The sequence below is a fragment of the Scleropages formosus genome, chromosome 10 (assembly GCF_900964775.1).
Source record: "Scleropages formosus chromosome 10, fSclFor1.1, whole genome shotgun sequence".
Lineage (NCBI taxonomy): Eukaryota > Metazoa > Chordata > Actinopteri > Osteoglossiformes > Osteoglossidae > Scleropages > Scleropages formosus.
Window position 1 is genome coordinate 17,184,152 of NC_041815.1, and position 13,134 is coordinate 17,197,285.

At 47.8% G+C, this 13,134-nt stretch overlaps 1 protein-coding gene across 5 annotated transcripts in view; it reads right to left on the reverse strand.

Annotated features, from left to right (window-relative positions):
* Positions 1 to 7,134: 7,134 nt before the first annotated feature.
* ncam1b (neural cell adhesion molecule 1b) overlaps positions 7,135 to 13,134 on the reverse strand; it is an 84,333-nt gene continuing 78,333 nt past the window's right edge. For 4 of the 5 annotated variants that reach the window (XM_029255494.1, XM_029255495.1, XM_029255493.1 and 1 more), the window contains 4 exons: positions 12,738 to 12,942; positions 11,766 to 11,879; positions 10,819 to 11,231; positions 9,377 to 9,478 (listed from right to left, as the gene is read on the reverse strand). In XM_029255494.1, the coding sequence (XP_029111327.1) occupies positions 9,465 to 9,478; positions 10,819 to 11,231; positions 11,766 to 11,879; positions 12,738 to 12,942 (746 nt within the window). In that variant the 3' untranslated portion in view covers positions 9,377 to 9,464. Of the gene's footprint in view, positions 9,479 to 10,818; positions 11,232 to 11,765; positions 11,880 to 12,737; positions 12,943 to 13,134 lie in introns of all 5 variants that reach the window. The other variant, XM_029255497.1, reaches the window with a different exon arrangement.

Consider the following 13,134-nt stretch of genomic DNA (forward strand, 5'->3'; position numbering starts at 1 on the left):
AGCAGAGAAAGACAAACAGGAACATTTAAAACCTCCCCAACATATCCTAAAATGTATGTTCTGGGGACACAGGAGTGTATTTCACAGATCCATCCATCCATCCATCCATCCATCCATCCATCGTCAAGAACCGCTTGCCCCGAGCTTGCTTTTCAAATGTTATTTGTCTCAAGTTTGTTTCTTCACAATATAAAATTAATATTAATCTTGGAGAAGCTCTTGGCTGAACATATTTCGGGTTGTATTTATTGTAAGCCTTGCACTTAAAACAGAATAACCCTAACACGAGACAAAACAGCGCAACATTTGACACGTCAGGGAAGAGGTTTCTTTCGACTACAAAGCACATAAACACGAGTCTGGTCTTTGAGGATATTGTGTTCATCTGCTCAAAGAATCCACACGCTTGTGGGTAACTGTTTTGTGTTACAGAAGCTTTGGTCATGTTTAACTTACAACACTTGGCGGAGTTACTGGTAACCTGTGGTTTTTCCGCACAGTTTTGGGTAATTTAACACAAGGCGTCAGGCTAAGAAATAATGTCACATAACGTTACAGTCAGTCTGGACACACATTTTTTAAGTAGAGAAAGACAAAGCGAGCGGAGTGTTATTTACTTGCGTCTTAAATCATTGCTTATTTGTTCAAGGAGAAATTGAACAGGTACTCCCTCGCTGCTGGATGCCACGGCTATGGACCGGTTTATTCTGCAGCAAGAGAACCACGTGAGTCCTGTGTGTGTACTGGACTTTTAATACTTCATACGACCAAAGAGATCATCATCATCATCATCATCATAATGATCATTCCCCAAGAGCCATACACACCAAACGGGGCAAGTGGGAACACGTGACGTCCGCGGTAGTAACTCGCACTTTCTCAGCAACCAAATGTGACACTTTTACAGGTAACAGTTAGTTGTGAACCGACGGAAATGCGAGCGCATCTTTGCACACGCGGAGCTCCGAGTGGCGCCACACGTGACGTGATCCGATCATCGGCGAGAAAAAACTACTAGTAAAGGGAAATTAAATCATGACAAGTTTTTTTTTACTTTACTAGTTTCTACTGCCCATTAATACACCAGAGGGGAAAAAAACAACAACGGTCTCAAGAAGATGTCATTTAAAACAAACTCGATCGGTATAATTTTGTCCGGGATGTGAACGCCATCCCCGAAGTCCTGCTCAGAAGCTGATCGGAGGAGGAGGAGGAGGACGCGAAACGCCGACCGAAATCTAATAGCTTCTCTCCATAAAAATCTGGTTCCTATGACAAAAATAATGATGCGATCGCTGCTGTCAAGTTTCTGATGTCCTGTGGTGTACGGTTATGTGAAAATATATCATAACCTCCCTTTCATCCCTGTTTTTCCAAGCTCTCCAAACGTTGAAAAGCACGTGCGTTTACTTCTAAAAACACTGCTAAAAATATCCCGTTAAAGGCGTATTTTTACCGGAGAGGAGACGCAGTAATTTAAAGGATTCAAGAAAGAGTGACATGAGGTGGAGGATCATCACATGCCAGTCCTCTGACCCATTAAGTGATGATAAACAGTTATCATCATGATCATGTTCCCCCTGTTGCTCCTCACTCCCTTCGGGGACATTCTCGACTGCGCATCTCCAGATACACACCTTACACGTGGGAGACGCGATCAAAGTCCCGTCCCTAAATTATTACATACACTAAAAAATAAGTGCTGCTGTTTAAATACTAGGTAAATTATGTAAAGTTGATTACCTAACCTGTAGGTCACCTGTGACAAACAAAGGCGCAATCCTTATAATAATAATTTTAATAATAATAATAATAATAATAATGACTCAACACAACTCTGCAAGCCCCCTCGGCTCCGGCAATCAACAACTTACAATTTGAAGATAAAAATGCTTAAGCAAGTCAAGAACTAATCCACAATAATTATGCTTCCAAAGAACAGTAAAACTTTCCTTTTTTAATTTTTTTCCATCGTAACTTGTTATTCTGCTCGTGGTTGTTCGAAATAAATGCGAAAAACAGACGTAAGAGTCTCGCGTGCGACCAACCGAGCTGCTCGAAGTCTTGCGGAGAACAAACGTGGCGGCGGGTCCGCGCGCACCTACCTGGGCTCGGCGCGTGTCGCACACCCTCGCGCCTTGCTCTCGGGACCCCCTCGTGCTGTGACGCCGTTCGCGGAACCCGCTCCGCGCGCGCCGCCTCCTCGTGCGCCTTTTTACCCGCCGACGGACGGAGCGGCGACGTCACGCACCTCCTCTCTGCTCGACTGCGCGAGAGCTCCGCGGAAGCGAGACACCTAGGGGAGCGCGCGCCCTCCGCGTGCAGGGGAGAGCGGCTGTGCACTTGACGCACGCACCGAAATGCGTGGTTAAGGGGGACTTCGATGCTGACGCAACGCGCTATACATGCAACGGGCCGGCAGGTGGCGCAGTGGCGAGAGCTGTCGAATCCAAGTTCCAGAACCATCTCGTGCTGAGCCGCCCTGGAAGATGCCATGGCACTTAACGCAGAATTGCTCCAGTAAAAATTGTCCCGCTGCGTAAACTGACGGATTATTCTAAGTCATGTAACAATGTCAGTCTCTTGGGAGAGAAGTGTTGGTTGACAAACGTGGTAACTAAATGTGTAAATGACATTCTAGGAGAAGTTCTGGACAACTGCTACATACATGTCATCTGCACAAAGCAATGGTGAAAAACCAGCCAACACAGTAGTGCGTTGCTTAGGGGTATTGCTTCACAATCTGAATGTTGCCGGTCTCAATCCCGTTCCCACCATCGTACCTAGGCTAGTCCAAGGTACTTACCCTGAATTGATACAGTAAGAATACTAAGCTGTGTAAATGGTAAATCGTGATAAGTCCATAATCTGAAGATGCAGTGAAAATAAAACATTGCTCCCTCATTCTCCGTGTCCTTTCAGGTCCCATATCTCAACGTCTTAACATGATGTTGTTCCTCGGAATGACAGAGTGTTGAGGACTGCTTGCAGCAGGACGTCTCTTCTGTCTGGTTCCTTCTGTAGTCTCAGGTGTCTGAAAGCAAAGACCTTGAAGGACCTACAGCTCAAGTTTGGAGTATGAGAAGAAGCAGAATAAGGGCAGCTGGTAGTGTAGTGGTTAGAGCTGCCTGTGGACTCAAAGGTCACAGGTTTGAGCCTTGCTTCTGGCTGTAGTATTCTTGAGCAAGGTACTTCCCCTCAGTTGCTTCAGCAGAATAACCTAGCTCTCTAAATGCATAAGAACATCTACATTTATCAGACACTTTTCTCCAAAGCAACTTCCAATGAACTCTATGTAGTGTTACCAGCCCACACACCTTATTCACCGTGGTTACTTACACTGCTAGATACACTACTTACAATGGGTCACTCATCCATACAACAGTGGAACACACTCTCTGTGTCACTCACACACTATGGGTGAACCTGAACAGCATGTCTTTGGACTGTGGGAGGAAACCAGAGCACCCAGCTAAACCCACCTAGACTTGGGGAGAACATGCAATCTCCACTACTTCTTTAGTGGGGATCAAACCCATGTCCTCTCGCACTACCCAGGCACTGTGAGACAGCAGCGCTACTCGCACTACTCGGTATGCCACTTTTCTGCCCGGTAATAAGAGTAAGTACCTTAACATTGTAAGCTGCTTTGGAGGAAAGTGCCAGCTAAGTGAATAACTGCAAATATAAGCAAGGTCTTCTAAGCAGCACTGTGTGCAGAACCATATCTGATGTCAGTGAGGGACAAACCACCTTTTCTCTCATCTTAACACCATCGTTGCTGGGAACTATGGTGGTGTTTGAGTAATATTAAAGTCAATTTGCAGCAGACTAAGAGTGTAAGACAATAAAGAGGACATGCCACCAGAATCTCCAGCTAGGCGTTGTCCAGCAGTCAGGTAGTGATGTAGTGCTTGGCCAAAGACAATGTGTTGTGAAGAGCACGTTCATCCCAACACACATGGGTCATTGTTAGTAGCAGCTGCTTGGAACCTGTACAGTCCCCACTGGAGTCCTACTGGGTGCTCCCAGAGTGCTGGAGGAGTGTGTCAAAGCGTACCATGGTCACGTTGTGTCTCATGCATGAAGAACCACACTGGAGCTGCTCTGAACCTCTTCGCTGAGCCTCCCCGTGCATCTGTCTCCCCTCCAGCCTTCATCCACCCCGCAACCTTATTGACACGGTCAGCACCTGCTGAACTGTGTCCACTGGCAGGCGCTCACCTGCACAATTGTCCCTCCTAGCAGGTAGTCAACGAACAACAAAAGGACAGTCTTTGGACGTGGACACTCTGTTTGTGTCATCGCTGTGCCAGCAGCCAGTGCGTTAAGATGCAGGTCTCTTTCAGAAACACCCCTCCCCTAACCCCACTGATCCCACTGGCTTTCCCAGTGGCTGTTTCACCCGAAGCTGGCGGGAAGTACAGTGCTGCGTGGTGGCTGCTCTTCAGGGTGATCCCCCTCCTCGGCATGCACCTCTGGATAAGGGTCTGTTTCCGGACCCTCAGGAAGATTATAAAGCTAATCCAGTGAAATCCAGCTCCCTGTGGGTCCCTTTTTGGCAGAGATCTTACAAACCTTCATTTACATGCTTCCCCAGACTGAGGAGACCATTGTGCTCATCTCAACTGGGGTCAGTGATCCCAGTGTTATTAAACCCATGGATGTGATGGACACCCATGTGGTGAAACGCTGTAGCCCTTCTGATTCCCGGGACTGATTTGGGTGCACCAGGCACGTTCACTCCAAAATGTACAAAAAAGTGGGGTAAACGCCAGTTGAATCACATCCATTGATATGACACACTTTAAACTTTTCTAGTTCCAGACCACGTGACTGATGGAGAGACTGAGGAAAGAAACTTCGTTAGGAAATTCCTAGAAATTCGGCAGTTATGTTTTTGAAATGCAATTTTGAAGTTTTAGTAGCGTCAAGTTTTGGTCTCAGTCTTTTTTCCTAATTGTTCTGCTTTAAATTTGTTCTCTCCTAGGCGTTCTGCCTGCAATGGGGAATCCGGTACTGCCGATACCTCTCTCTCGCTGCGGTTCCCGTGCCTCCGGTCACAGGCGTCGCAGGGTATGCAATGTCCCAAATTTTTGGAAATGTGAAGGCAGGTGCAGTGCCATCATGAAGGATTTAGGCAGCGAGCTGACCACAAACATCCGAGTAATCGTGTTACCGCTCCTGCGGAGAAGGGACAGCTAGTCTTGGGGGTGGCAGTAGGGGCGCAGCTGGTTACCTTTAATTTACCCAACCGCAGCTGCTGCAGTGGTGCACCGCGGTGATGCTTTGGGTTCCCACTGACTTCTCCTGTACGGTAAAGCAGAGTACGTACTGAGAGGAGCCGCACAGGAAGACCGAGGCCCGGTAACGGCGACCGCCCTGGGGTTGGACGGTGGAACGCGCAGGGTGAATTTCCATTAACGAAAACTGACTCAGAAGAGATGACATTTGAAAATAATGTCAAAGCAATCACTCAGTCCCTCTACACAATCTTCTCCAAGCTTGACTGTTCTCTCAAGTGTCGAGTTGGTTGTTCCTCTGGTACACTGCTCTGATCGCTGTATGTCACTGATGAAAAAGGAGCGATTTTAAAAGCCCTTGGCTGGAGAGGGTACCAGCTGAGCCCTCAAATGCTTGAGCCCACAGGTGCTGAGCTGGGAGCGGTCAGCGGTAGGGCCTGTGCTTTGTGCTCTGTGTCACACACCTGTAGTCTGTAGCTCGTATTTTTCCATACTGTTCCTGTCCACATGTTAATGACAAAGGGGTTGAATCACGGCCCTCATCCTGCGGGGGGGGGTGGTGGAATGGCCTTACGTTTTAAAGATCTCCGTTTTACATTTGATAGAGTAATTTCACTTGTATTTATGCAGTTATATATAACAAATTTCGATAGCTGAGGTTTGAAATATAGCAGAGCAACACATTAGTGGGCACTTGGGCTAAGGGTCTGGATGTGGGGTTTGAAACTGTCTCAGTCTGTGTAGAGCTTGCATGGAGTACTCTGCTCTTGGGTGAGTTTTCTCCAGGTGCTCCAGTTTCCTCGCGCAGTCCAAAGACGTGTTTTGGGTGAATTGGTGACTAAACTCCCCGTACTATCTGTATGTGTGGGTGAATGAGTCTTTGTGATTGTCTTGAGACGGAGTGGCATCCCGCCCAAGGTGTACCCTGCATCACGCCATACGGTTCTGGGATAGGCTTTGGACCACCACAACCCTGCATTAGAACAGCTGAGCAGTTACTGACAATGAATGAATTGATGAACAAAGCCCCGCATCCCCAGTACACTGCCATGGAGAGTAAGGTAGTGCCTTGTTGACATGATCCCGACAGAAGGAAACTACCCACTTCTCAGTAGGACAGCTCGTAGTGCTGTCAGCCTACAGTCTGAAGGATCTTGACTCAAATCCCTCTATTGCTGTAATTCCCTTGATCAAGGCTCTTACCCTCCGTTGGTACAGTGAGAATGCCCTGCTGTATAAATTGGTAAATCATTGTAAATTTGATTATCCAACATTGAGAGTCACCTAGGGCAAATGCACCAGCTAAATAAAGGTTAATATTACTTACCTTTATGAGCCCACTGTAGAAGCGTGAACACGATGTACGTCTAATTTAAAAAAAAAAAAAAGAGTACTTTGCTTCCATCTACTGTTTAGGAGGGTGAACTTCAAAGCTCGTATAAGTTTCAGTGTGTATACAAAACCAGTTCATGAAACACATGGATTACATATGTTCAATCCTAGATGCCTATGAAAACGAGTTATAAATGAATACATGGCTCGGGATATTATGCCATAATGTATCTGCCTTCTGGAAAAAAATACCTGAGTGCTAGTAATTACCCTATTCTAGATAGAGTGGTAGTGGAGCACTCAAAGACTGGCTCAGTGGGTAGCAATGGTACCTCTAGAACTCTTGGGCTATGGGTTTGAATCAGACCACTGTGACCCTACACTGGCCCAAAGGTTATTGATTATGAATGAATAAGCGTAAGGATTTTTTAGATATTAGATTGATAATTGAAAAATTATCACTTTTCAGCAAAGTAGAACTGAAGGAAGGCGCCCCTAGTTTAACTTTCCGAGGAAAGTCAGTTCACACCAGCGTCACTGATTTTAAATGACTGTTTGCTTTATTGAATACAGCTGTGCCTGACAGGATGAAACTTGGGAACGGTTGGTTAGTAATCAGTATTTACACCATTGACAGCAGAAAGACAGGGCACCAAGGTGTACACACCTGAATCGCAAGGAATTATGGGTACGAACGACAATGAACGCAGGCCTTTGAAATGAAGTAAGGCCCCTATTCTATGAACATTCAGACTATAACTGCCCTTTCAACTTTATACAGTATTTTAACTTTTCAAGCATACTTCTCATGGCACAATACACTGATTTTTTTGCAAACTCACAAAAAACTTGGTCCCACATTTTATGGAAAAAACTGGCGAAAGAAATGCACTACAGTTTAATGCAACATAATACTTTCAGATATTACTGAGAATTGCATGTGTGTCATGTCAAAAGAAGGTAAAACTTTTCTTCATCCATTACTTAACACTGATGATTAAAAGCACTTTTTTTTTCCTATTATTAAAAATGTTCTGCAACATCACAGCACACAGAACAGGTGAGCAATGTACACAATGAAGGAAAAAAAACTTTTATCTTTTTTTTTTTCTTTTTTTTCTTTTTTTTTTTAACAAAGCACAACTTAGGCTTAACCTGAACACTGAACAAGAAAAACAATTTATAACGGAAATTCAATTTGCATTCGCAAGTTTGTTCCCTAAAAAAATCGTAACTGGACTTTTACAGCTCAGATGTCTTATATGTTACAAGCAGGTAGCTGCCAAACCATCTGAGGATGGTCAAAGTGAACTGGTTGCAAAGTCAGTCATGTCAGTATGTGAATGTTGCCACGGCTGAACACTGCATTATGGAACGGGCGTCACAAAGACAGTCTCCGGGACAGACATCCTGCACTTTCCAAGCAAGCTTTCTGCTATACACGTAGGCACATACCAGGCATGCTCGCCACGGACGGCGTGAACAGTACGGACCGTTGCTGCGGTCATCTCCTCAGCGCAGCGTCGGACCAATCTACCGCCACGTCACAAAGGCGGCCTTTTCATCCAGGGCGGTCGTGACGGTCGGCCTCCCGGCAAACAGAACAAGACCAGCTTTGGTGGCGTCCTGCGGGGCCACAGGAGAGGGGCATTCTCCGGCGGCGAAAAGGAACAGTCATGGCGCCTGTCGACGCCACGCGATGGCGACCTAGACTGACCTCATATCCACGCTGAAGGGACCATGCTGAAGGGGCAGTTACAAACGACAAACTCCTCCAGCCGCTTCATTTTCTTTACACTATATCTATAGCAAGTACACTGAAAAATCGTAGGAAAAGCATTGACACAACTGCTTCTTTGCGCTCGCTCACGTTTTTATTTGTAATTCCTTTAAATTCGCCTTGAGCCGGCGATTAATTGTTATGCAGGTCGGCTTTAAAGTTGATTTTTCAACTACGATACTTGTGATATTTCAGGGTTCGTCACGTTATTTGGTGGAAAACTGGCGACATCTCCCCGGTCCTACCGGAGAGGCGAACGTCCCTTTCAGCAGATGACCTCCAGCCTCGCACCGTAAAGGGTTAGAGATGAAGTTCTGGAGCGGATTTAATAGCCTCTCACAATGACACAGAGCAGAAACGCATAATCTGCTGAAATCAAACCAAATTGTGCGTACTTTTACCCACGCATTGCTCTCTGCTATTACTTTGTTGGAGTCATTCAGTTAGTAGGTTTACATAAAACAAGTAAATGTCATAAACAGATATAAAGCACAGGGAAACGATGTAAACATTTAAGAATAGCTTGAAAACCCGTTTTGAAAAAGGGAATTTCTCTGTCCGGTAGAATATACCTTTAATAAAAATAAAACCAATAAAAAAGAAGAAAGCAAAAATATAACACATTGCATACTTGTAATGGAGATCATTTTTATATGCCAGAAATACATTTACAGAAATTCTACGAACGCTATGGTACTGTGCACAGTAAAAGTGTTCGAAACGGGACACTTCCATGGGTTCTCTCCAGCTCAGGTACCAGGAACCTGTTTTGCAACAGTAAGCAATGCAAAGGTGAAGTTTGCTCTGTAAGAAATTCCTTTCGATCTCGAGAAACGAACTGATGCTTTACTGAGTACCGGATGCTGCGAAAACGAAAAGAAAGCAAATGAAGAGATCCAAGGCCTATGAGGAAAGTGCAATCCCACTGGACGGATGGACACCGAATTGTTCTCAGCAGAGACGCTGGTTCGAGGGAGACGAATGTCGGCTCTCGCTGGGACTCGAGGGATGGGAGCTGCAGTGTCATGCTTGGCTCTCACTGGCGTTGGGCTGTGTGGCGTCGCTGGGCCTCAACTCCGCCTGCGCGGCCTCAGGTTTGTGTCTGTCGGTTACTGGGACTTGGCTGCAGCAGGAAGGGTTACAAGAAGAACAGATGTCAGTGTCACAGAGTCGTGTGTACCCAGTGTGGCTGTTACTCAGCATCAGCAAAAGTACACATGTACGTACACACACACATCTTCGGAACCGCTTGTCCCATACGGGGTCACGGGGAACCGGAGCCTAACCCGGTAACACAGGGCGTAAGGCCGGAGGGGGAGGGGACACACCCAGGACGGAATGCCAGTCCGTCACAAGGCACCCCAAGCGGCACTCGAACCCCAGACCCACGGGAGACCAGGACCCGGTCCAACCCACTGCACCACCCCCACTCAGCAAAAGTAATATGTGCATAATTAAAAATGCCATTGCCATTGGTAACTACTCTGAGCACTTCATTTGTTGATGAGTGTCATTCAAAGGTCGTTTGGAAATTATTTTCGACGCAGGTTTCTTGTGTTCGGCACGGGGCCGATCCCCGACTTGCCGACGCACGAAAAGAGCCGGAACACGGAAGCGGAGCAGCCAGTCTGATGACTCCCCGTGAGCCGAGCGAGCCGGATCCCGCCGCTCGTCAAGATACAGAGACGAGCGGTTGTGGGGGACTCGGCTTCGGAGTTTATTTAGTGAGAACGCAAACGCTGGAATCAGTCAGAATTCACGAAGAGTCCGTCAGCTCGATTGTCGCGGTGAAACGAGGCAACACCCTGTGGCATCTCTCTCTGTCGGCTTCCTCACGCACTCTCCCGCCGAGGGTGCGGCGCGAGGCCGGTGCGCGCGGAGACATCGGTCCGAGGCAGAGCTCCTTCGGAACGCCGTTACACGCCTCCCGCGGTTCGGTACGCTGGTCTTGTTAGGAAAATGTGTCATCATTTAAACAGCAGTACAGTCTCTTGATTAGTACAGTTTCACCCAGTGATGTCTAATCTTATAAAATATGCATACAATATGTAAGACGATTTGGGCTATTTTTTGATCCCAGCACCATCTGGTGCTGCAGAAACACAGGGTTTCATTAGGAGAAACAGAAAGACAGCAGGTTTGTTAGCAAACAAACATGAACCACCTGGAGAGACAAACACGGGACACGACTCGTCCTTGTCGTATTCCCTGCTTGCAGCCGCTCTCGGTACGCTGGCAGTAAACACGCTGTTTGCTGCAGGGGGCGGAATGGCAGGACATGCAGAGAGTAGACAGGTGAAGCTGGGGGAGCGGCGATGGAGGGGCAGCGAATGGCGGGCAAAGGTGTGAACCCCACACCAACAGCCCCGGGCGGGGCAGGTCATACTCATGCTGGGCTGGTAGGGACGGGTCACCCCAGGTTTGGCAGGGTGCGGTCTCTAGCAGGCTTCAGCGGGAGCTTACCTACGGTCTGTGGACCGCTGTCTGAGAGGATTTCCTGACCCTTGGAGGGGGCAGGTGCTCCGCTCTTGGGGCTGCTGGGTTTTTTGTGGAGCTCGGGGGGTTTCTGCGTGATCTCATTCTTCTGGACCCGGCTGGATGACGGGGCCACCAGCGAAGGGGGCTGGCTGGAGGTGCTAGACGATACGGGTGCATCATCCAGGTCTACGAGAGGCGCCACCCTAGGGATGGTTTGGGAAGGGGCGGCGGCTTTCGGCGTGCTGGACTGAGGGACGGGAGCAGCCGCGCTGCATGCGAGACCACCCTGCTTGCTGGGACTGCCCTGGCCGGTGAACAGGGGGTCTATCATGGTGTCAGAGTTAGTGACGGCAGAGGGCAGCAGGTCCACGACGGTGGCGCAGATGTCAGCAGCTGGCCTAAGAAAGGAGGAGAAGGACAGAAAGGAAGCGACAGAGCCAGGGCCCACGGAAAGACGGGAGAGAGACGGAGACGTTGCTGCAGGGAGAGGCGCGTGGCAGAAAAATCAGTAACGCTACGAGTTAAGCCTAAACGTTACCTCAACACTAACAGAATGAGCAGAAAGAAACAACGGGAAGAAAAAAAACTTCCACACGGAGAACACATTATTTTTATTTCTTTATTTTATTCTTATATTATCTTTTTAAGTTTTTGTGGTGAATCAAACTTTATAAGGAATCACGCTACACAACTGGACGGGGTCCTTGTCTCGGTAAACGGATCGCTACAGATGGTTCCCGAATTTTCCTTCCTGTGCTAGACACCATCGTGGCGCTTCTCGGCGGTATCCAAGACGACGTGAAAAAGTTACATCACCAGTCGCATTTATTTGAGAGGGAAAAATGTAAATGAAAATATCTTGCAACTTAGACATTTGTTTCGAAGCTAAGACTGGAGCCGGAGTGCGGAATGGAGCGGGGGGGGGCACTTACTCTGACTCTGTGAGCGGGGTGGTCTCGCTAGGCTCCATCAGCCCAACCCCATCGTGGTTCTGCGTCTCGTCCTCCGTCCGCACCTCCACGATCGGCTCTCTGGATTCGTCCTTCCTGCGATCGAGTGACCCAAAGAACGCAAAATCATCCATGGGGGAGCAACAGGAAACAAAGGCAGAAGAGCCCTTGCCAAGACATGAACAGATACGTCAACAAAAGCAGCTCCGACCAATCAGGACCAAGTATTCATCCAGCGTTCGGTGAGTGTAACTAACACTGTCACAGCTGCGGGTTTTTTTTTTTTTTTTTTTTTTTTTAAACCAAATGCCAAACAGACAAAGCATCTCTATTAAAGCTTAATTAAGGAATGTCACAGCTGGGTCATGAGGATGAACAGGCTTGATGAGTTTCTCAGCATCAGCAAGTAACAAAAAAGGCTCTAATTACACACCCTATTCTATTGCGAGACAGGCCCAGACAGAAATGTCACAGTGAAGTATCGCCGCAAATTGTGAAACAGACGCGTAACGAACCTTCTGTCGATATTTCACTCGCTGCGCTGTTATAACGGGACGCCGCCACGTTTCTCAGTAATAACTGCATCCTCTAACAACTTACAGGTAATGCAAGATCATAACCTAGCCGTACCCCGAAGCCCATCGCCACCCTCAACCCGATTAATCGTGTTAAAAGGCAAGCGTCAACAAGAAAAATGCCCAAACACAGATGCGTTTCAAAAACAACGTTGCTCCTCAACAGATGAAACGCAAAGTCCAGACCGTAGCACCTTACATGCCTATTTCGCATTCTGACACGGCACCGCATTTGAGCGTAATCTAAAAAAATCGCGAAGCGTTCACGATGAGCTCGGATTTGCCTTTTCATCCTCCAGTTCAAGAAGCGGAGCGTATCTCAGGAAACTTTTTCACTCGTGCGCTCGACGCCGAGCATTCACGCAGGGGCCGCACTCACGAAAATGCCGCGATTCCCCCGTCGAAGTCCTTGGCCTTGGCGCCGGCCCCCTGCTTTCCGCACACGTTGACCGCGAGGCACATGAGCAGACCGCACTTGTTGAGGAAGAAGCACGCCACATCCACGGCCACGAGCACCAACGCGAAGACGACCACCAGTATTCCCGCAACGGCCCCTGAGCTGAGCCCACTGGGCGAGAGGGAATCTGGAGGGAAGGTAGAGAAACAGAGAGCGCTCGTTGTCGTGGGTAGAGAGACACGTGAAGCCGCACACGAAACCCTTTCCATCAAATAAAGCTATAAAATGAAAATATAGACCCGTGTTTCATCTGTAAGGATAATTTCCACATTTCACGCACTGTCATATGAAACAGGCGATCTGCCTCCAACCTCCCCAT